This window comes from Phyllostomus hastatus, unplaced genomic scaffold (genome assembly GCF_019186645.2).
Source record: "Phyllostomus hastatus isolate PE091 unplaced genomic scaffold, TTU_PhHast_1.1 phas_scaffold_39, whole genome shotgun sequence".
Lineage (NCBI taxonomy): Eukaryota > Metazoa > Chordata > Mammalia > Chiroptera > Phyllostomidae > Phyllostomus > Phyllostomus hastatus.
In genome coordinates, this window is record NW_025334028.1 from 7,788,472 (window position 1) to 7,813,429 (window position 24,958).

General features: G+C 40.4%; 1 protein-coding gene across 3 annotated transcripts in view; it reads left to right on the top strand.

Moving 5' to 3' along the window:
* The window catches only part of GPAT3 (glycerol-3-phosphate acyltransferase 3), a 78,070-nt gene that overhangs the window by 6,773 nt on the left and 46,339 nt on the right, over positions 1 to 24,958 (top strand). The window contains exons 1-3 of one of the 3 annotated variants that reach the window (XM_045820401.1): positions 10,608 to 10,711; positions 11,041 to 11,327; positions 20,734 to 20,800. In XM_045820401.1, the coding sequence (XP_045676357.1) occupies positions 11,187 to 11,327; positions 20,734 to 20,800 (208 nt within the window). In that variant the 5' untranslated portion in view covers positions 10,608 to 10,711; positions 11,041 to 11,186. Of the gene's footprint in view, positions 1 to 10,607; positions 10,850 to 11,040; positions 11,328 to 20,733; positions 20,801 to 24,958 lie in introns of those variants that run through there. The other 2 variants (XM_045820400.1, XM_045820402.1) reach the window with 2 other exon arrangements.

The following is a 24,958-nucleotide window of genomic DNA, read 5'->3' on the forward strand; positions in this document are numbered from 1 at the left end:
TGAAAAATACGGTAATGAAAATGAAGAAGTATGCTGGTATTAAACAAAATTTTAATAAGCACTTAAGTACAAAGTACAGGTCATTTTTCTCTCAACTCTACCATAAGAAATCCATCAATACCATGGTGATGATAAAGACCACGAGAGGAATGGAGATAAGCACACTGGAGAGGTTATGCCCTATAGGAATGTGAGCTCAGTGTTGCCTGATAACAGAAGAATCCAGGAATTCTAATTTTAGTGCAAATATTTTAGTATGTGGACAATCTATTCAAATTTTCTAACAAGTTGAATGGGTCTTTGTAAAGGCCCCCTCATTTCTGACTGCTGGTTTACACATAATTGGTGAATAAATAGATTGGGAAAATAGCCTGGACTTTCTAGTCAGAGGCTTCCCTTCCCCCTGTGTAAACTCTTCTTGAAGATGCATTCTTGCCCTTTTGGGACATTCTGTACAATTCAGCAAGTATACATTGAATATATCACTATATCAGAAGAAGAGGAAGAGGGTAAAGGAGACATAAATGGTGATGGAAGGAGACTTGGGGTGGAAAACACACAATACAATATACAGATGACGTATTATAGAATTATACACCTGAAATCTATATAATTTTATTAACCAATGTCACCTCAAGAAATTCAATAAAAAAGGATATATCATTATATCTTAACAATTTGCCTTGGGGTGAAAATTTTTCACCATTAGTTCTCACTACTACTTTTGGAGACTTGATAAAGTAGCTTCAGATATCAGATCCTATGACGGATTGTAAATTAGCATCCATGGGGTCACTCTTGCATCCAAGAGTCAGGCTGCAAGCCCATCCATAAGGTCAAACTTGAGTATGTCAAAGTCATTCTTAAAAAGTACCCTAGGAACTCTCCATCATGGGGACCAAGAGGCTCCCCCTCAGCATGTCAATTTTATCTCTAGTACTGCTTCTTGGACTGAGCACAGGTGATGTTGTTGCTTGACTTTAGAGGCTAAGCAGTTTGAGAATATGCACTGTAGCTTTAAACACCTGTATGATACTTAGCAGGGGAGATGTCCACACTTTGAGAGATCTCCCTCCTCTGCACAAGAACTGAGATGTCTCAAGAAAAGCAGATTTATGTTCCCTGTCTCCAATGCTTCATGAGGAGAATGGCCACCATTTCATTTTTTGCTTTCACTTTTCTAGTATATAATTTGATTCACATAAATTAAATGAGGCGTAAGGTATGAAACAATCTACTATAAATAATATGCCCCCAAACACAATGATATTTTCATCAGAGAAATACTTTTATGCAGGCCTTTCATATAGGTCAGTAGTTCTCAAAGTATAGCCCAGGGACTCCTGGAGGTCCCAAAACCCTTTCAGAGGGTGAATGAAGTTGCAACTAATTTTATACTAATATTAAGATGTTACTTTCCCTTTTCACCTGTATTCTCTCAAACATGTGATTGATGATCTTTCTAATGTGTGCACCTGGTCAGGCTACAGTCCTCAGTTATTCAATGGAACACTAGTCTAGATAAAGTTATTTTGTAGATGTGATTAAAATCCATATTCAGTTGACTTTAAGTAAGGGAAATTATTCTAGATTATCTGGGTGGGCTTGAGTTAATCAGTCCAAAAGCCCATTGAGAGCAAAGCTGAGGATTCTCTGAAAAATAAGAAATTCCACCTGTGGATTGAAACTACCCTACTTGTGCCTGCCCTTCCTGATAGCCTGTCCTATGGATTTCAGACATGCCTAGCTAGCCCCCACAATATTTAAGTGATTCTTTGCAGTAAATCTCTTAATATAGCGTATATCTCCCACTCTTTCACTTCTCTGGTGGAATTCTGACAGATTTTTGCTAGTGGAACTGGCTATAGAGGAACTGAATCTTAAGGATGACTTTTCTGAAGCTGGTCTAATCTGATTAGATTTAAAGTCACTAATGATTCTCTTTTCAGTGGTAATGAGGACACTGGTAGTCCTTATCATGAAATGGTAAGAGATATGCAAAATATAGTCATTGGATACTGCTAATTAATATCAATAGTGGGCAAGATTCTGGATGACCATCTATTTGCTATTTTACAACATTTTATTCAATCTAAGAAATATATTGAGATTAGCTGGTTGTTTCTAACTGCATTCCAGTAGTATGGAAAGGAAAGGTAACTCAGGACTTCAGATTCTCAGGTTGAGGTCCAGTCTATATAAATGACCTGAGATCTTCTGTATCTTCCTTGAAAGAAACCTGATCTATAGACATGGACCAAGATTTCTGAAAACCAAAAACCTAGAGTCTTATTCTATGAGGGGCTGAATTTCAACACAAAAGTGAGGGCATTGATTGAGAAAGAACAGGATCCTGAACACTGACATGGGGGCATATGGGCAGATCTTAATTAAATGAGGACATTGAACCCCTAAATTCTGCTGAGTCCTTTTTGCCAGTTAGAAGCAGCTTTCTACCTCTGCTTGAAGAACCTGCAGGTACTTGCCCTATAAGACGCTGCAGATTCTCCTTAGAACCTGCCTTCACCACTCTTTGCATCTCAACCTGTAACTAAATTCAAGTCCCAGCAGGTTTTGAAAGGTTAGGTACAAAGTGTGACCCATGAAGACATGTGCTATGCTGCAAATGTGCTATCGGCAGTATTGGTGGCAAAGTTGGACCTCAGTTCTTGAGTTTGGCAAAGAAAGATTTCAGAGCCAAGAACTCAAATTGTAAGAGAAAGTTTATTTAGAAAGTTACAGAAATTGTAGAAGTGAGCCAGCTGGGCTGCATAGACTCAGGGAACAAGTTACAGAAGCAAAAGAAGGGCCCTTGGAGCTTAGGAGAGAGAAAGGCAAAGGTAACATGCCTGGGGGGAAGATGAGGGGGAGGGGAAGGGCGCTAGATGGTTTATTTATTTTTTAAAAATTTTATTTATTTTTTAGAGAGGGAAGGGGAGAAAGAGAGGAAGAGAAACATTGATTGGTTGCCTCTTGACTGCACCCCAACTGGGGACCAGGCCCGCAACCCAGGCATGTACCCTGACCAGGAATCGAACCGGCAACCTCTTGCTTTGCAGTGTGACACCCAACCAACTGAGCGACATCGGTCAGGGCAGAGGGTTTTTTTTTTAAGTTTTTTTCTATCATCATTTATTTCTCCTATACTCTCTTCCACCTCCATCCCGCCCCTGCCCCAACCCCTTACTCCTGACAATCACCACACTACTGTTCGTGTTCAGGACTTTGTCTTGAGGGTTTTAAAGGCTGGCAGTTTAAGGGAGGTCTTAGCGGAGGATTTCAATAGAATAGTCACCAGTTTTGTGGTGTTGCACCAAAATGGGATTTATTTCCGAGACTTTATCTGCCCTTGGGTGTGGTTGGCACAAATGGTACTAATTGGATTTTTGTTATCTATTTCACTGAGTAGGGTGCTTTAAGCTATTTATCTTCTGGTTGGGGAGGAGAAGTGTAAACCATTCACTCTTAAGTGTCCTTGGTTAGGAAAGATAGGATTTTGCAACTAGATCCCTGAAACTGCTTGGCCTTTTAACTATCTGTCTCAGTTCCCCTATTCCACTTTTGTTGGCTTACTAGCCTGTATCAAGAGAACTGTACAATTTTTCTAATTTATACAGGCAGAATATGTGTGAGAATGGATTTTAAGGGTATGACAGCATGGTGGAAGGAATATAAAGTTGGGTCAGCTAAAATTTATAGAGTGGGCCCACTAAGCAGAAATTCTGGATTTGGTGTTATGTGAAACATGGATGCAGAGATGTACACTAAATTAGTTGAGATGCCAGAACTGCCTTGGTACACTAGAGAGGAAAGCAGAAAAAGGCTTAGGGAAATTGGATGTTACATTGGAATATGTATCATGTAAGACCTGCTCACTCACCTTGAGAAGGTCCAAAGACATATACCTTTTACCTCCACTCTAAGAAATAAATTTGCAAGGCGAGCCCCAGTTTCCTTGAAGAGCTCTGTGATTGCTCTTCTTTCTAGGTCAGGATTTACAGTGGCAACTGCTATCATTGAACTGAGATCCCTATATGCAATGAGGATAATGGGCCTCCTGGAAGGCAGGGTCCAAGTGGCTGCACTGAATTGCCAAAGACGAGATGAGTATGATGCCTCTAATGAATAGCAGAGTCAAAGTAGTAATTCAGATAGTCTGACTCAAAGAAACCTGTGGCATTGTCTAGGTGATCAAAATAAATAGATGGGCAGTCTTGCAGATTCTCACTTGTATTCTATAGAAGTGGAAGAGTTCTAGGTTAGTAAACGGAAGTCTAACTTGAAACACTACTAAACAGATAGTCGTGGTCCATCAGTTAATTTCCAAACTTGAACCAGTTTGTAGACCCAGAACCACTCCTCAAGGACTGCTGAAGTTTTATACTGTTAATCTGTCTCCCAGTCTTCCTTAAAGGGACTGTCAAAATAAGAAACGTTCAAACCTATATGAAATTTTTAGTTTATTTAAGCCAAACTGACGACAATTGTTGGGAAGCAAAATCTCAACAAATTGAGAAAATGCTGCAGAGAATGGCAGTTTTGCACCTTATTTTGTACATTATAATAAAAGGAGGAGACATATGGGGGTAACATGAAAGCCACTGGTGATAAATTAGGGAGGTGGGAGAAAGCTAGGATGGGGCAGAATCTCTGGGACTGTATAAAAAGTAAAAGGAATAGACACATTCTTCTTTTATATAAGTGGGTATAGAATAGTTAACAGCCAGTATTTAAAACAGCAATAACAATGAGGGGTTTTTGTAGTCTTCTGCTTAGTTGCAATGACCGTCTGGAGGGGTGTGCACACCCTGACATTCCAAAGGTATGTTGTCATAGATGCAAAAAGATAATAGGCTCAGTTAAGGCAAAGGTTGACCTTTGTTAAGGAAAATACTAGCCTAGGACCAGACTACCCACCATGACTCACTTTTAGTTAGGAAGTTTTAATTTCAGATCATCCTTTGTGGTTACTTTATGTCTCTGAGTTTGTCTTGCTTGCCATGCTAGCCTTTCCTGAGCTTGTCGGGTTTAGTATGTGGCCCATTTTTTTGTCCACAGGACAGATGGCCATTTACCAGGGTTACTGCACCTTGAATGGAGGGAAATAATCAGACTCTCCAGGGAATACTGGACACACTGTTTCTAAATTGACACTAACTCCTAGAGACCTGAAGTGTCATTCTGCGCTATCAGTGAAAATAGGAGCCTATGGGAAACAATGGAGTTTTAGCTCAGGTCCATCTAACAGTGGGCCCAATGAGTTCCCGAATATATCCTGAGTTCTGGAATGCAGCATCAGAATAGACATCTCAGCAACTGGCAGGATCCCCATGCTGGATCCCTAAGCCCTGGAGTGAGTAATATTTGAATGAGACATCAGGAGAAAGGTGTGCAGGAAGTGGGGGTTAAAGGGAGAGCATTGTAATGTGATCAAAGACCCAGAGAAGAAGATATCCTGCAGAAATCAGGAAGCTGGGGAAGGTTTTGTTGGACTGTGATAGAAGTTAAAGTTGGAGTGCTTCAAGATTTAACATAAGATATTTGATATTTGGACTTTAATTTTTGACTATTAGGGAATCTTTGAACAATAGTGTGGCGTGAAGGTAGGTAGAGAGGGAATGGAATATAGGCAGGGAGTTATAGGTGAATATGTGTTTCCTGATGAGGCAAATACATAAATCAAGGCAGGATATGATGAAGACCCAAGAAAGTTGTAAAGTCAGAGAAAAGAGAGGTCTCAAAGAGAGAATGGAAGCAAGAAATGCTTCAGCAACCTGCTTCACCTGGATTTCTGTGTTCTACCTCTTACATTAAATCAATATTTGTAATGGCTCAAATTATGATATCTTATTTGCCATTGGCATCTGTTCATGAGAGTACTGATATTTGTTCAAAGCTTTTTAGCCTAAGCACCTCTGTTCCCATTGTCCACACTTGCTGTCAAAGCAAAAGAAGAAAGAAGATGCAAATACCAGTCCTTGGGTAAGGGCCAACTCTCTGGAATCATTTTTTTTTTATGTTGGCCTCCTAGAAACTTACCAGGACCCCATGGACTTTTGATATCAATTAAATGTAACACTCCCCTCTTTGTACATACTCTACAGGCTTGTTATTCAAGGTGGGGTCTGTAGACCACCATTAGCGTTACCTGGGGGTTCACTGAAATACAGAATCTCATCCCCCTCCCAGCCCTACTGACTAAGAATCTGCATTTAACAAAAGCCCCAGGTGTACCTACCCACAGTGGAGTTTGAGAAGTTATGGACTAGATGCTGATTTCCTTTTGTCATTCTTCAATACAACTACACTTTGTCTCACATATTGACAAGGGGTCATGCATGGACTCGACAGTGAGTTTTGTCAAAGAATCTAATATTTTAGGACTGGAAGGGATCTTAGAAATGACGTAAGTATAAAGGAACCATGTGATTTGTCACTCAAACCAGGACATTTTTGAGAGTGAAAGGAAGCGTTATTAAAATATATACCAGGACAAAAGAGGTGAAAAACAGGATTGTACTTGTAACCGTACAACTAGTGGTCTTGTCCTGTTTGACAAGATACTGAGTTGCTTTTCAGAGACAACAGACCAAAACCTCAAGTCATGCAGCTAACGGTTGTGTAGAGTAGGGAATTTTGATCTCTGGCTGCACCCAAAACAGAAGTTTCCACCCATTTTACTCCCTAGCCCCACATGCACCATATGGAACTAAAAGACCAGCATGTAACTTGAACACTGGAACCCTTTTAGAAGCCAAGGTCCTATTGTCTAGGAACACCTGAAGTAGATGCCCATTTACCATAAATGGCCATGTTCTAAGGATTTCCAGTTAAAACTTCCCTACCAGCCCTTCTGCATACCTGTTTCCTCTGACACCTTAAAATCCTTTAACCAGCCCTGGCTAGTGTGGCTCAGTGGATTGAGCACCAGCCTGCAAACTAAAAGACTGCCAGTTTGATTCCTAGTCAGGGCACTGAGGGCCAGTTCCCTGTTGGGGGCATGCGAGAGCAACCCATAGATGTTTCTCTTGCATGTTGATGTTTTTCTTCTTCTCTTTCTCCTCCTTTTCATCCTCTCTAAAAATAAATAAATAAAATCTTAAAAACAAAAACAAAATATATAAAAAATAAATTTAAAAAAATCTCTTAACCTGGTCTATCAAGCAAGGTGGATGTGAGGCACCATTAGATCTCCCATCTTCCCATTTGACACCTTCTCTAACAATAAATCTCTCCTTCCTCCAAACTCTTGAAATTTTGTTTTGGCCCCCTTTGAAACGTTAGGCTCATGAACTTTGGTTCAATAACATACTGAAAATGAAAAACCTCATTATTGAATATTTACTATGAGCTAAATTTTAAATATATAATCTCCAACCCTAGTAACAACCTTTTTGGGTAGGTATATTAATCTTAATTTACAGAGATGGTAAGAGTAGTGGGCTGAATTGTAGCTTCCCAAAAGGTATGCCCAAATCCTAATGCCTGTACCTGTAAATGTGACTTATTTCAAAAAAAGGTTTTTGTAGAGTAAGCGAGAATCTCCAACTGAGATTATCCCAGATAAGGGAGGACCTTAAATATAAGATGATAATTGTCTTTAAAGAGTAGGGAAGAAAACACATAGGAAGAAGGCCATGTGAAGACTGAGGCAGTGAGTGGAGTTATGCAAACCCAAGCCAAGAAACTCTGGGAGCCACCAGAAGCTGGAGGGAAGCAAGGAAAGGTTCTCTGCTAGGGCCCTTGGTGGGTACCTGACTCAGCAGATACCTGGATTTCAGACTTCTGGCCTTCAGAACTGAGAGAATAAGTTTCTGTTGTTTTAATTTACTAAATATGTGGTAATTTGTTAAGGCAACCCTAGGAAATTAATACAGTAAGTGAAGGGAATACAGCCAGAAGGCACTTAGGTTTGATTGAAAGAGCTTCAGGGGGACAAGGAGAGGGGAGGGTGGAGGTGAGTGAAAGGGAGCAGTGGGATCTCCGTCATTGCTTCTCTTTCCCCGTCCCTTCCTGGTCACTGCAAAAGTGAGCCCATCTCGGCTTTCCTGAGTTTTAGATGAGAAAAAGATGGAGACCTTTTGCGCTTGTACCAGGCTGCCTTCTGATCTCTGCACAGAGCTTTGTTGTTCACAAAGCAGTTAAAACACAATCATATTTGACCCTAAAAAAACAATCCATTTTACTGATGAGAAGGCTGAAGCACAGAAGGACTGAATGAAGTGCTCAAATTTGTGTTTCTGTGCTAGAGTCAATCTGACGTGCGCTCACTGGCCTGCAGTGAGCACAGAACGCTGCAGATGGCTCATTGACACACGAGAAAAACATACACAGAGACAACCAGGTCCTGTGGGGAAGTAGGAATGGAATGGCCACTCTCTCTAGTGGGGAGCGCCTCGTCTCCATTCCCAGGCAGATTTTTATTGAGAATACAGACTTAGTTTGTGGATTCACAGTTGGGCAGAAAAGACCAAAAGAAGTAGGTGACTTACAAAGGTGCAGACAGAACCCCCGCTGTGATTCTGGGCAAAGTTTGGAGTTTTAACATTTGAAAGGAGTAACAGGGCTCAAAGGGCAGTTTTTGGTTCCTGTCTATGCCTTCAAATTCTAATCTAATAACATCCTCCAGCAAACAGATCTCACAGGATCTTGCATATTCTGTATCTCAGGCCTGATTACCTCGGGGGTCCACCATTTCTGGTCTGGGCTGCACCGCCCCTGTTATTTCCGCAGGCCTGAGTCAACAGAGACAAAGGCAGCCAGGAGACTTGGATTACTCACTTCTAAGAACAAGGACTCAGGCTTTGACAAAGCCAAGGGGACAGGGGTTGATGTCCATTTCTTCATTTCCACAGCCCCGAATCTCTTCCCAGAAGCCTCCACGTGATCATGCCTGTCTTAGGCGATTCCCTCCATGGGAAATCTTACCCCTCATTGGCTAACTGATCAAGCTTGGGAGGTTTAGGCACAGAACAGGCAGCGTTCATGCCAGGGAAATAAGTTTTGTCTCCTTAGTGGCTCCTGGTCTGGAGGTCTCTCACTCAGCCTAAGTCACGGGGGGGTTACAGCTTCCTGAGACCAGGCAGGGCGGTCCTCAACATCAATCTAAGACTCCAAATTCTACACTATTACCATTCCACCATTCTGTTGGACAATATTCTTCCAAAATAGAAAAACAAAAACAAAAACCCAAAACTAGTTCATGGAGTATGGTTGTGAGCAACAGTAATCATTGGAGATTGTGGGTACTCAGCATCTCATCTGTGTCTGGATGGGTAGAAAGAGGCTGCCCTTACAGGACGTTGCCTGTATGGGGACTTTGTTGAGTAAAGTTTGGTACAGTCATTCAGCATTCCTTAGTAAATAAAAAGAGGGCCTGAACGTATAGTGTTAAGTGAGTGAGTGTAATTTTTGAGGTTTTGTGCTAAATCCATTTTTATTTTCAGCAAGGACTTTCAAAACATTTTGGCAATTGTGCTGTTCTTGTTTTTGTAAACTGGCAGAAGCTTAATTTTAAGAAACCAAGTGCTTTAATTTCTTCATTCATTACTTGTTTTTTATGACCAAGTTATCTTTTTTCTCCTCAGTGGGAGAACGGGTTTATAATACCTAGCTGGCAGGAGGTGCAGAGGACAATCATTTACATTCTTTGCAGTTGGGCTTCTCTCATCCTTTCTGTTTCCTACTTTCTCCACACCCTGGGCAGGAGCCGCTTTCTTTGCAGTATTTGCCATCAACAGTTTCCATTCAGTTAGCTGGCCCTCCTAGTTTTTCCAGCTTGAAATAACTCCTGAAAAAGACCTGTATGAAATTTTGGTCCCATTCAGTGGTGATCTGGAAAAACTTGGCAGTGATTTTCTAGTCTACTGCACTCCCAACATCCCAATTCTCATGCTCATTCTTAAAATCAGATCCCTTCTCTAAGAGACATGGACTCCGCAGTGAAATAAATACCTGTACAGGATTTTGCCCTTCATTGTTCTAATCCATTCTAGCAAGGTAGTGGTGTGGGGATAATATCCAGGAGGCTCTGTCAGCTTGCTCAAGGCTTACCTGGCATTTTTTTTTTTTTTTTTCAGCTTTCAGTGCGCTTGAGTGTTGGGTGAAGGGGGGAGGGGCGGGGAGGGATCTATGGTTGGATTTTATCCCAATATGAGAGCAACCGGAAAGATTTCTGTGCCTGGAAGACAGTGGCTGAGAGCAGTAGACAACTCGTGGAGAGCTTTCCACACCGCTCTGATATGCTCACTCTGAGAAGCTCAGTTCTTCAGGGGAGACGAAGATGCGGTAGAACTGAGAGAGGCGTAAACGTAGCTGGGCAGCACCCTGTGCATGTCCCTTTCCCTGAAAGTCCTGGCAAAAAGTCGTTTTACACCCACACAAACAAGACCTTCTCAAGCGTCCGGTAACGTCAATTGTTCGTTTTAGAAGTTGAAGAAAATGCTAACATTTTGTAGATGAAAATTCTGCTCCCTAAGGGACTCTTGCTGAGACTGCTGGGGAAGGCGGGCCAAGGGGACACAGGAGGTCGCCTAGGAGGCTGCGGCGCTCCGAGAGAGTGTCCGCCTTGGTTGTTCTGGGTTGGATGGCGGAGGAGGTGGGGCGAGGGCGGCGCACAGAAATAGGGCGGCTTGCTGCTGCGGGCGGCCAGCCACCAGCACAGTCCTGGGCCTGACGCCAGTTCAGCCAGCGGCCGGTGTGCTGTGCTGCGGTGAGTTTGCAGGGATCCTTATTTCCAAAGGGCCTCCTTGAGTCACCCGCTGAGTTATCGTGACCGCCACCTGGAGGAAATCATACACAGGGTGGGGCACGTTCCCGGGCGCTGCAGTGTCACCCTGTCTCGCTTCAGGTGGGTACTACCAGCTCTGCGTGCGCGCTGCGGTGGCTTCAGCGCCGGTCTGGGCCTCCAAGAGGAGAGTTAATCGGCCCGGTCTGGGCCTCCAAGAGAGTTAATCGGCCCGCGTGAGGAGGAACCCAAAAGGGAAGGAAGGAAATTGAGGAAATCGCAGTCGTTCTGAAAGTTTTTCCCTCCCCCCGCAGAAGTGAGTGCCGGGAGGCAGCTGCGCTGATTTTCCAGGCCCGACTCCACGCCTCTGCTTCTGGAGCTGCCGTACTATACTGCCTGGGGACAGGGACAGCAGTCACACTCGGACCTCCGGGACCCTTCCAAAAGGGTGCTCCGAGCCATGGAGGGCGCAGAGCTGGCCGGAAAGATCCTTTACACTTGGCTGACGTTGGTGCTCGTTTTAATCCTCTTGCCTTCGGCCTTCGGGGTGTCTTTGGGTATCTCCCAGATCTACATGAAGATTCTGGTGAAAACTTTAGAGGTGAGTGCCCGCAGCATCCCCGCACCTCAGAGGACTTGAGAGAGAACGCGGGGTGGTGCAGGCCAAGGATAGAGCCTAGTTGAGTGGGGACCAAGTTGTGAAGGTCAGTGGTCCGCAGGGATGTGCGTTTGGGTTTACCCTCTGCTTTAAAGTGAAGACAGCTTCCGCAGAGCTGGAGAAATCCAAGCTGAGACCTCTGGACCACCCTATTGTTCCTCTTCTTGAAGGCACAACTATCCCACTCCTTGTTCTGTTATTATTTTTACTAATTGGATTAACCGTGTGGCTCCCTTTTATATCAATGGATTTCCTCATATCCATTAAGCAGTGCAACTGTCACCTCACCAAAGTTTTTACAGCCCCAGGTTTCAGAGGTCCTTTCGTGTACTACAGTGTCATATTTATGCTCAAGATAAGAAACTAATTGCTGAGTGGTAGAAAAAAATCTGATTATATTTTAATGAAGTCATAGGATTTTTATCTAATCAATGGCACTTGAATTATCATGGGAAATGTGTCTTTTTTGACCTCAGCTCTCCCTATACTCTTCTTTCCAAATTTTGCAAAGGTGTTAGATGCAGGTGGGCCTGGTGGGGAACAACTGCAGCTCCCTCTTATATGGGGATTTTTTTTTAATTACAAAGGCTTTCCTGTTCACTATATCATCATCTGTTTCCCAAAGCCTAGGAAGGTAAGGAGGACACTTATTATTCCCCTTTATATAGACAAAGAAATTGAGACTCAGAGTTCAGTGGTTGGCTTGAATGAAGAGGTCCTAACAGAGGAGAAGGTGTGTTTGCCTAGTGGTTAGGTACAGACTTTGGGTACAGATTTGCTTAGATTTGATACCCAAATCCCAGCTCTGCTTCTCAATATGTGACCTTAGGGAAATCACCTACTTCTTGTGCCTTGTTTTTCTCATTTATCAAATAGTAGTAACAATAATACCTATTTCCATAGGATTATTTAAGTATGTTAAAATATGTCAGGCATCTTAGAAGGGTGCTGGGACATGTTAGGTGCTATATAAGTGTTTGCTGCTGTTAAAAGAATAATAATATTATTTAGAGTCTAGCATCTTCATTTCTCTAACTTATAATGTGGATTCCCATATTTCTGCCCTTATTTTCTTTTTTAAAAAATATTTTATTTATTTATTTTTAGACAGAGGGGAGGGAGGGAGAAACAGAGGGAGAGAAACATCAGTGTTTGGTTGCCTTTTGCATGCTCCACACTGGGGAACCTGGCCTACAGCCCTGGCATATGCCCAGACTGGGAATTGAACTGGCGACCCTTTATTTCACAGGTCAGTGCTCAATACACTGAGCCATACCAGCCGGGCCTCTGCCCTTATTTTCTATCTGTCCTGGAACTTTGGTTTTTCCTCAGCCTTCAGGGTGGCTACCATATATATATATATCTTCAACCTGTTAATCTCATACCTGGAGATGACCTGCTAATTTTCCACCTACTAATATCCTACATATCTCTTCTACCTGCTGATAATCTCCTGTCTTACCACAAATTTTTTTTGTGGCTATTTTTCTATCTAGTCTTTGAAGTTACATTTGATCCCTCATCCTCAGATCTCATGTTTTGAAAGTTCTATTGTTTCTACTTGGGAGATATTTTGCAGTTTTCTACCATTTTTACTGACTTCATACTCTGAACTTGCTGTGAACTATGGTGTGAATGTCTTAGCTGCCTCTTACTGTTAGACTTCTTCAGAATATTCTCCTCATAGCACATGATCTTCTTCAGCTGGAGTTCACTCTTTCTCAAAACTCTGATATGATTGAACTGTTTTCCCATACAGCAATGTCTTTGGGATTTATATGCCACGTAAGGATGAAGTGAGGGTAAATCCCACAGACAGGCTTCCAGTGGCTGACTCCTGTATTTCTTGCTTTATTAATTCAAGCTACAGCTAAAGATATGTCCAGGAGAGAGGCCAGCAGTTGGCATCAGCCTGGCAAATAACTTATGCTTAGAAGAGATATCTCTGGCCTAAGACTGGCCTTCAATTTGGCAAGGCCTCAGGTTTTCTTTTTTTGTCTATCTATACTTGAAGAGACTTTCAAAGATGTACTCTTTGTTAATCAAACTTTCAAGAACACCAATTATTTAAAAAAGATTTTATTTATTTATTTTTAGAGAGAGAAGAAGAGAAGGAGAAAGAGGGAGAGAAGGATCAGTGTGTGGTTGCCTCTCCAGTGCCCCCTACTGGGGAGCTGGCCCACAACCCAGGTATATGCCAGGATTGGGAATCTATCCAGTGACCTTTTGGTTCCCAGGCCAGCACTCAATCCACTGAGCTACACCAGCCAGGGCAAGAACACCAATTTTTGAATTGTAGTGGGAGATACACCACTTAGCTTGGAAGAGACAGTAGCAGCATAAAGAACCACCCTTCTTGCCAAGACTAAGTTATTAGGTCAGAGAGAAGCTTGGCATATATGGAAATAGGATGGGGATTCATTTTGTGAACCAACTCTGACTTGTAGGTTGAAGCTGCCTGGAGTGCCTGTGTTTGGAAGAAGTACGGCTCACCAGGAAAGAGTTATGATCATAGCGATGTGTGCGTTAGGCATAGGAGAGGAAAATGGCAACCCAGTGCTTTTGATCCTTCCGCTGGAACAGCATTAGGTATTTCAAAGACGTTTCTGTTAGGTGGGGGTTAGTATAGTGCATTGTTTTTCCTGACTATAGGGATAGTTCCCTTAAAAATTGTACTGGTTGTTTAGCACTAGAACATCTTTGTTAGTGATGGTATTGTGTACACATATGTCAGAACTTATCAATTGCACACCTTAAATATGTAATTTATTGTCTATGAATTATACTTCAATAAATTATTCCTGTTTCAGAAACAATTTTTATAAAACCCCCCAAAAAATAAAAGAGAGAGAGAGAACATCTTTGTTAGTATTTAGTATTAGAACATCTTTAGTTCTGGACAAATTCCCTGCCTTTTTGTAGATTCCATTCAAGGCCCAGCCAGCCCTTCCTGCTACTTAGTATGTTCTCAGCTGATTTGGTTGTTCCTTTTGCATTCCAGGACCAAGAACATTCTTTGATTAGAATTTGAAATTTCTCAAGTTTTCTTGGTTACAATGTGCATACCATTTAAAAGGTCATCTAGTTTTGTACATTATGTGTTTACTTTTCTAAGTTTTATTGACAATGGATGGCTTTTTTCATGACCATAAACTCAAATTCTGGACGTTGAAATGTGTGTGGGGTGCCTTCTGAATAGCTGATTGTAGTAATTGCTACTTGTCACATAACTGACCCAGCTTTATGCTCTTCTCTGACTCTTTCTTAGCTGCTCATTATTTCAGGTATTATTTATTGAGCACCTACTGCATGCTGCCTTCTGCATTGCTGAATATTTTCAGATGAGTACATAAGCCCCTGGTAAGCAAGCTACTTGAGGACAAAACTTAAATTCTTAGAAGTTTAGTGATTCTCTAAACTAGTGACTTTCAAGGTCTATATAACAGTTTCTAAGGAATATTATAATTATATAGGAAAATGATTTTAAGAAAACAAACTATAAAAAGAAAAACTTTTGGCTGAGGGCATGTGAGAGAGTGATCCATTTGGATGGTAGGGTATAGATAGCTGAATTTCTAGAAGGGTATGTGTGAAGTTTCTATTTGATTAGAGAGGAGCATAGATTAAAGGTTGAAAATGCTGTTGTCACCCTGCCTGGGTTGCTCAACACCAAAAGGTTGCAGGTTCGATTCCCACTCAAGGCATATACCTAGGTTGCCAGTTCAATCCCTGGTTGGGGCATGTAAGGGAGGCAACTGATCTATGTTTCTAACATCAAAGTTTTTCTATTTTTTTAAACTTGATATAATTTTTAAAAATGTATTGATTATGATATTACAGTTGTCCCATTTCCCCCCCTTTATTCCCCTCTGCCCTGCAACACCCCTCCCACCCGCATTCCTCCACCTTAGTTCATGTCCATGGGTTGTACATATAAGTTCTTTGGCTTCTCCATTTCTTATACTATTCTTAACCTCCCCTGTGTATTTTGTACCTACCATTTATGCTTCTTATTCTTTGTACCTTTTCCCCCATTCTCCACCGTGCCTACTCTCCATGTGATCTTCATTTCTGTGATTCTGTTCCTCTTCTAGTTGTTTGCTTAGTTAGTTTTTGTTTTTGGTTTTCTTTTGTTTTTTCAGTTGTTGATAGTTGTGAGTTTGTTGTCATTTTACTGTTCATAGTTTTGATCTTCTTATTTTCTTTAGATAAGTCCCTTTAACATTTCATATAATAAGGGCTTGGTGACAATGAACTCCTTTAACTTGACTTTATCTGGGAAGCACTTTAATCTGCCCTTCCATTCTAAATGATAGTTTTGCTGGATAGAGCAATCTGGGATGTAGGCCCTTTCCTTTCATGACTTGGAATACTTCTTTCCAGTCCCTTCTTGCCTGAAAAGTTTCTTTAGAGAAATCAACTGATAGTCTTATGGGCACTCCTTTGTAGGTAAATGTCTCCTTTTCTCTTGCTGCTTTTAAGATTCTCTCCTTATCTTTAATCTTGGCGAATGTAATGATGATGTGCCTTGGTGTGTTCCTCCTTGCGTCCAACTTTGGTACTCTCTGAGCTTCCTGGACTTCCTGGAAGTCTATTTCCGTTGCCAGATTGGGGAAGTTCTCTTTCCTTATTTGTTCAAATAAGTTTTCAATTTCTTGCTCTTCCTTTTCTCCTTCTGGCACCCCTATGATTTGGATGTCAGAATGTTTACAGTTGTGCCCGAGGTTCCTAAGCCTCTCCTCATTTTTTTGAATTCTTGTTTCTTTATTCTGTTCTGGTTGAATGTTTATTTCTTCCTTTTGCTCCAAATCATTGATTTGAGTGCTGGTATCCTTCCCTGCACTGTTGGTTCCCTGTACACTTCTCTTGATTTCACTTTGCATAGCCCTCCCTTTTTCCTCCATTTTGTGACTGAGCTGAATCAGTTCTGTGAGCATCCTGATTACCAGTGTTTTGAACTGTGCTTCTGATAGGTTGGCTATGTCTTCATCTCTTAGTTCTATTTTTTTGGAGCTTTGACCTGTTCTTTCATTAGGGCCATATTTTTTTCTCTCTCATGGAGCTGTTAGACTGTAGGGGGCAGAACCTTAGGTATTCAGCAGGGCGGCGCAACCTACATTGATGCCTTTTGGTGCTGTATGTGGGGAAGGGGTCCAAGAGGGAACAATGCTTCTTGCTCAGCTCTCAGCAGGCTTTCTTTCACTTTCCCTGCTACCCACAAGCAAATTGGGCCATTCTGGTACTGATGCCCAGGTGGGTGGTTTTGTGTATGTTCTAGGACCCTGTGGGTCTCTCCAATGAACTCTCCCATGAGGCTGGGAGTTTCTCCCCCTGCCGCAACCCCCACAGGTTTTTACCACCAGAGGTTTTGAGGGTTTATTTCCCTTCTTTGGAACACTGGATTGTATGGTCTGTTTTGCTCCCCAGTTGTTCTCCTAGTTTATCTGCATGCAAATGTAGGACTGCCTGGTTTGCCAGCCCGCGCCTTGCCTATTCTGGTCTGCCAGCTGCTGCCTTGCTGAAAGCCCTCTCTGCCCTGGCTTCCCTTCTCTGGCCCTCCTACCAGTCTTTATGAATGTTTCTCTTTTAACTCCTTGGTTGTCGGACTTCCATCCAGTTCTACTTTCTGGCAGTTCTGGTTATTTTTTGTTTTTAAATTTGTTCTTGTCCTTCTTTTGGTTGTGCGAGGACACACAGTGTATCTATATACGCCTTTATCTTAGCCAGGAGTCCAAAGTTTTTCTTTCTCTCTTTCACTCATCCTTTCTCTCTAAATTCAATAGACAGTCTTGACTGGTATGGCTAAGTTGCCTGGGCATTGTCCTGCAAAGCAAAAAGTTGCTGGTTGTATACCTGGTCAGAGTACATGCCTGGTCTGTGGGCTCAGTACCTGGCTGGGACATGTAGGAGAGGCAATCGATTGATGTTTCTCTCTCACATTGATGTTTGTTTTCCTCTTCCTCTAAAGGTAAATAAATACAAATCTTAAAAAAATTAATAAATATATCTTTAAGTGAGGACTAAAAAAAAAAAGAAAAATGCCGCTGTCAACCATGAAAGGTAATTGTATGATAGGGATGAGAGTAATGAAGGATTGCTATTCACTGCCCTAAGATTAGAGGGAAATAAAGAATGTGAAGACAATAGAGGATTGATGGAAAAGAAGGTAGCGGAATGTTATTAAATTATCTAATGAGATAGTAAATGTGAATAGACTAACTTTTTCCTCAACTTTTGAGGAATAAGATGGAAACATGAATAAGTTCCTTCAAATTTTTGTTTCTGTAACCTTGAGCAGGTCACCCTCCACCTCAATCTCAGTTTTAACCTGTGTATTGAAGAATATGCCTCCTAGAGTTACTGTGCAGATTCAATGAGGAAAGGTGAATAAAAGCACTTGATGCATAGTAGGTGTTCATTCTTGGTGGAGCTTGAATCCCAAAACTCTTTGGTTTTCTTCTTCTTCTATGTGGCTAAAACTTAACCTACCTTCAAATTTTTGATGTGTTAGCATACATACTCAGAGCAGAAAATTTTTGCCATTTACTTTAAGTAGTATTCTTTCTCTTACCCTCTTTTCTGTCCACCATGTTTTTCCACTTTTTTAACGGCATGTCAATAATTCTCAGATGGTTATGACACCTCTTATTATAATACTCAGTTATTATACCTCATGTTGGAAATATAGCAAATGTGCTAGAAGCCATAGCTATTTATGACAGAAAGTAATAATAAAGAAAAACTAGCAAGGCACCATGATTTTCATTTAACTTAATTCTGCAACAACTCTCTGAGATAGGGTTTATTAACACTACCATTGATAGATTGGGGAATGGAGGTTCAGAGAGATAATTTATCAACAGTGAGCGATGCCCCTGTGTTAGTTTGCTTGGGCTGCCATAACAAAATACCATGGACTGGTTGGCTTAAACAGAAATTTATTTCCTCATAGTTCTGGAGGTTAGAAGTTCAAGATGAAGGTGGTAGCAGGTTGGTTTCTCCTGAGAACTGTCTCCTTGTCTTGCAAATGGCTGTCTTTTTGCTATGTCCTCACACGGCCTTTCCTCTGTGTGTGCATCCCTAATATCTCTTTGTTCATCCAATTTCTTCCTCTTATAAGGGCACTGAGCAGAGATTATATTGGGGTTCACCCTAAAGACCTCACTGCAACAGGTTTACCTTTTTAAAGGTCATATCTCCAGATAAAGTTAGATTCTGATGTACTGGGAGTTAAGCCTTCAACATGATTTTGGTGGGAGAGGCAAAATTCAACCCATAACAACTACAAAATATCAATATTTTCCATCATGAGGATGAAATAACTGTCCTACTTAAAAGTAATTACTATTACATAAAATGCATAATCAGATGCCTTTAATAAAAATACTGAGCTCCAAAATTAATAGTGATTGTTTATAAGATTTTATTTTAATCATATTTTTGGTCTACTTATAAATGATATAAGTGCCAAAGCTTTAAATTAAAAAATTATAAAACCCTGGCTGAATAGCTCAATTGGTTAGAATATTGTCCCTATACACCAAGGTTGTAGGTTTGATCCTTCGTCAGGGCACACACAGGAATCAGCCAATGACTGCATAAATAAGTAGAACAACAAATCAATGTTTTTCTCTCTTTCTCTAAAAACCAATAAATAAACAAATTAAAAGAAAAACTGTAGAAATAAACCTTGACCTCTATTGAGAAAACATGGGAGGTCTAGAGTTTAAGTCATCAAAGAAAAGAAAAAGAAGCCACCAAATCAAGACTGAGTCTTATTATCATTTGTAATTTGATACTTGAAGTCTGGAAGATTAGGCCTCTATTTATAGGCTGGCTCTTCTCTAAGCACAAATGGCATGTTCCTACTTGCCTGTTTGGAATGTTGTGCAGGGATCCTGGCGTAGTCAGATCATGCCTTACTCTTTGACCTTCATGTATGTGTTTTAAGTTATTTGTTCTCTATCAGTTTATTTTCTTATTTATTTTAAATTGTTATTTTTATCTCTCTGTTTAGTCCCTCTGAGCCTAGCAATAACTGAGATTTTTGTCTTGATATATTTAATAAATTATTTTTGTCCTTCGAGGGTGCTTAAGTTCTAATTATAATTATAACAATGTGTTTTACCTCTTATGTTGCTCTTCCCCCATCCCCACCCCAAATCAGTCAATTTAGTCAGGATTAGCTTCTAAAATTGTAATCATCTAAATAATATTTGAATTGCTTCTTTTCTGAACTAGAAAAATAGCCATTGGGATTTTCTGAATTGCTGTCAACAAAGTTAATTTATAGTTATTGAACTATGATGTTAACGGTAGATAATTTTGAAAATGCATTAAAAAAGTGTCCTGGTTGGTGTGGCTCAGTGGATTGAGCACCAGCCTGTGAAAAAAAGGTCACTGGTTCAATTCCTAGTCAGGGCACATGCCTGGCTTGACAGGCCAGATCCCTGGTTGGGGGTGTGCAAGAAACAGCTGATCCACGTCTATATTTCTCTCCCTCTCTTTCTCCTTACCTTCTTTCTAAAAACAAATAAGTAAACAAATTTTTAAAAAATGCATTAAAAAAGTGTAAAGTAAAAATGATGTCACACCTTGAAATATTTCTTTACATTCCTATGTACATACAAAATAATATGGAGGTTGATTATTCCTTCTCTTAGCTTCTTTCAAACCTGTGGTTCCTCATAAACATAACATTTTCCCTGTGCATCTTAAAATGTGACCATTTGCAGATGATTTCTTTAGTTATCAACTTCACTGATTCCTTTCAGCTTTTCATCTCTCATCCTGTCTCCTTTTTCAAGCTTATCTTTGATGCAGGCATTTAAGCCTCTTTGAGTGTGTCTAACCCTTGAATGCCTAATTTGCTATGAAAAGAATAATTATTCTTTGGGCCCTGGGTTTTTATATGTGTCAATCTCATTTAATCCTCATAGCAAACCCTATGGGATAGGAAATATCCTCATTTCATTGATGAGGAAACTGAGGCCTAAAGTAATTAAGTAACTTTAAACTCAGAGAGTCTTGATGCCATAATGTTTCCTCTTGCCCAACATGCTTCATGACCTTTTCAAGTAGTAATTTATTGGGGTACCAGGTGTGATTGAGGGTTTTAAATGGGTAAATGTGATCTTTTCCTGCCATTATGAGGGCATTTATCAGTAACTAAAACAAGAGTATACCTGGGACTTGGAATAGTGCTGCATCAGAGAGTCACTGGGGGATCTCTTCAATTCAGTTAGCACCAGGGCTTAATGTTTAATTTCACTTCCAAATAAGCATGGTTTAAGTATGCTACACTGTGCCTATAGAAGAGTTTAAATTAATACGTCTTGTTTTTAAACAGTGGGCCACATTACGAATTGAAAAAGGAGCCCCAAAGGAGTCGGTTCTTAAAAACTCAGCTTCTGTTGGTGAGTCTTTCTTTTTATCATTATGGTCAAAATATCCAAAAATATGATGAATAAAATAACTCAGTTATGTCTACTCAATTTGAACTTGAAATATGCATAGAGTAGTGTATTCTGTAGGCCTTGGATTATTCATAGTTCTGTTCAGAATAGCAGTTGCTTGAGTGTTGAATGAGTTGTTACTGTAAAGAAGGTAATACTGCTATTTACCTATGTGTTCTTACAGTGTACTTGTAAAAGCATGCATTTAAAGGTGGTTGTTCATGGTTTTAAAGATGCAGCCAATGGCTTCAAAAAAAAGGTAACTGTACTACCTGGGAGTTAAAGCTATCTTTGAGGTTTTATTAACACTTTATTCTAATTTGTGGTTCTCAAAGTGTGTTCCTCAGAATACTCTTTCTTGCTAAAGCTAAGTGTTAATACATGAAATAAAATAACTTCCCTGTGAAATAAGCTTGGGAATCATATACAACACCTTCCTTTTGGAGAGTAGTATTGCACAGTAACAAATGGTCAGAAAAATCCTACAGTAAAGGAACTTCTTTAATCTTTTTTTCTCTCTCTTTTTTTTTAAAGGAAACCTACTTTTGCCCCACCCTGTATTTATTTTTTTTTTACATATTAAACTTTTATTTTTTTAAACTTTTAAAAATATTTGTTTTATTGTAGTTCAAGTACAGTTGTCTACATTTACTCCTCATCACTCCCCTTGCCCCACCCATCCCCACTTCCCACCCTTGATCCTACCCCCCTTTGGCTTTGTCCACGTGTCCGTGTCCTTCATACACCTTCCTAGATGACCCTTCCCCTTTTGTCCCCCATCCCATTATCTCCTCCTGCCTCCCCTCTGGTTACTATCAGTTTGTTCTTTATTTCAATGTCTCTGGCTGTATTTTGCCTGTGGAACTTGTGTAAATTTTGTTAGAAGTGAGTTAACAAATGAATTGATTTAACCAGTACCTGCTTCTATTTGTGTGCTTTGCTTTTATCCCCCAAACTCCCTTTTGAAAGAATTTTAAGAATTGTTTAAAGCAGCAGGTTTGTAGGGAAGTAGAATTCTATAAGAGTAGTGGCTATAACATTAGGAAGAAATGAATCACTAGATTTAATTAAAAGACTAAGTCTTTATGCAGTTTTCAAAAATAGTTGCTGGCATAATTTTGTGCCCATATAATTTGGTATAATTTGGGAAAGATCAAAATGTTAAACACTTCACTGGAAGAAATTTATCTTCTGGAGGCTTGTCTAAGAGGAATTGTAGAAATTTTATGTTGTAGCATATTTTAAAAATAACATTTGAGTGAAAACACCTGTGCATTTTTGTATAATTCATTATTATGTTCAAATGATTGAAGCAACTGATGGAGTTTTTGTGGTGTCTACTTAAATACCAAAGTATTATCACTGAGAACATTTCTACAAAGATTAGATAATCCTCTTATGACTGCCAGATACCTTTCTCTCAGATATAGCAGATCTACTAATTTTTTGTTTTTCTGGGTTGGGTATATTTTTTAAATGTGTACCTTATGTTTCAAGGAGAGAACAAACTTTATTACTGGTTTTCTGTTGCACTTGGTGAGAATTTGGGGTTTCATTGATCTTGAAGTGACCATTTTTGGGGCGCTATAGGTAGGGGTGGTGGTGGTGGTGGTACGTGTCTGGGGTTATGAATTTAAAAGGGCCCAAGGTGTTTCAGTTTGACAGGTTAAGAAGATTAAAAAAAATCACTAGGTGAGGGTGGCCAGTAACATTGGTTTAGTTTTTTTAGCCTATATGGAAGCAAATATTTCCACACATTGGGGTTTTTTTGTTATGTATTTGTCTTTTCTATTTTTGGTCTTTGTCTTTCCAATGGTACCTCTGGAAAGAGTGGAAGTGGAAATGAAAGAGTGGCAGTTATTGGACATTTTCTACCCATAAGGTGATTTTTACAGGATTATTTGGGGATCCAAAGGTGACTAAGACATGGTTCCTGTAGGGAGACAGGCGTCCAACATACCACTGTGATAAATGCCAAAGTAGGTGCATAAGCAGAGGACAGTATGAGATGTAATTTAGGCTCCAATGTGTGCTGCTTTTATCTCTCTTAATCCCACAACTGTGCTTGGAATGCACCTCTGCTCCCATCCTCCTGCTTAGGTATCTCTGTTCCAGGGTGGGTGCCCTGTTGATACATACTGGTGTTTGGAGTCAGCAGACAGGTGGTATTTCAATCCTAGATGTCTGGCAGAGGGTGATGAAATACACTGAGCACTCTCTGTCTGGCTGGTGCAATCTTCTGTCTTTGGAGCGTCATGTCTCTGTACTGCAGCCAACAACAACACAAGGCTGAGTTGAGCCGGTCAAAGTTTAGGCCAGGGTCACAGGTAGGCCAAGGCTCCCAGGAGTGAGGGAGTGATTTCAAGATGTCTATCTAAATGATACTGTGTCAATGATAGTTTTGTGGAACTGAGAGGAAGAGATTAGCTGAACAGGGAACACAGTTATATTTATTTTCTGTACCAACAAATTCCTTCTGCTGCTCTTTATTAACTTGGTGAAGCTCATTTTTGGAGACACTTCAAGTTTCCCCCTCTTGCATGATATTTCTTTTGTGCTCTTACTGAGTAAGCCAACTGAAAGGTAAACCTAGGGAAATATCATTTTTGTGATTAAATAATTCTCTTCTGTCTTTAGCCATATTCTACTATGTCTTCTATTAGAAAAGCTCTCTAGCCCTGGCTGGGTAGATCAATTGGTTAGAGCATTTCGCCATATGCTAAGGTTGTGGGTTTGATCCCCAGTCAGGACACATACAAGAATCAACCAATGAATGCATAAATAAGTGGAGCAACAAATCAATGTCTCTGTCTCTCTCTAAAAGAAAACAAAACAAAACAAAAAACCTAAGTTGTTGAGCTTCAGGTATGATCATAAGTAAGATCTCTTAAAGAAGCTCTGTTGTTACACCTTCCTCTTCCAGATGTGTGACTTTTCCTCATTGTTAATACAGTGATGAAGATGAATCTTTTTACCCACTTCAAGTAACATTCAGCTTTGGTAGGGAATATAGAGTTATCCTCTACCCCAGTTTTTGTCCTGGAGAGCTGATACGCTAGAGGGCTAACACAGCAAAGAGAAGGTTCCTTTGCTTCCTTGCATCAGCTGAGCCTTCACCACTCTAGCCATGGGACAAATCCATCTCCTTAGACCCTGAGATGTGGTCTGACAGAGATTTTAGCAACTTTTATTTTACTCTGTTGTAAGTAGTGCCAGGTACCACCAGCCTCACTCTTTGGGTATCTGACTGATTTCCAGGACTTATGCTATCAAACTTAAATCAGTTAGTAATTTTGATTATACTTGTAATGAATGTAATTAATTATGTCATTTTCATGCTCAAGACTAATTCCACTATAATTGCATTATGATATTAGGACATTTTGAATGCTTACCAACCAAAAGCCAACAGTCAGGAATAAAGCCCTCCCTTTGCCCTTGCTGGGGTGGGTGAGTCACAAACAATACAAATAAATAGATTGTGTAGCTTAGTCATTTTGGCAGCATTCCCTGGAGTGTGTGGTTGATCTGACTCAGCACTGTGGGTGGTGGGAAATGCATGCCACCTCCTCAGGTCCTCCTTGTTGCCCAGCTTTGGTGGGCAGCACACGTTTAAGATTTTGGGTCACATGCCTACTGTTAATTAAGTCCCTGTGCTAAATTCCTCTTCTGCCCTCCCCTCCCCACAACACACACAAAGGACTAATGCTCTGGGAAAGCTTCTGATGTTATACCTATTCAGAGAGAAAACATAGTGCCTAACATATCCTGCTAATTTTATTTTTGGAATTCTTTTTGTGAGGCTTGACTCACAATGTTGATACTTGTATAACATTGATTACATCAACATTAAACAAAACTAGTGAATTCACTGAAAATATGGGATAATAGTTTGTGAAAGACGTTTGAGGAATATCAATCTTCTATACTCATTTTGTCTTGGGCAGGCTATTTTTGGTAGTCTGTTTAAATCAGCCAACTTAATTTACTGTTGTCTTGCTGTAAACTCTCTGAATACAAATCAGTATCTGCTGTCTTCAAGGATATAGAATGTAATGTATTTAACTGGGTTATCTCACTTTTAAAATACTGGGACTTGTCTAACTACTCGTAGAGAAA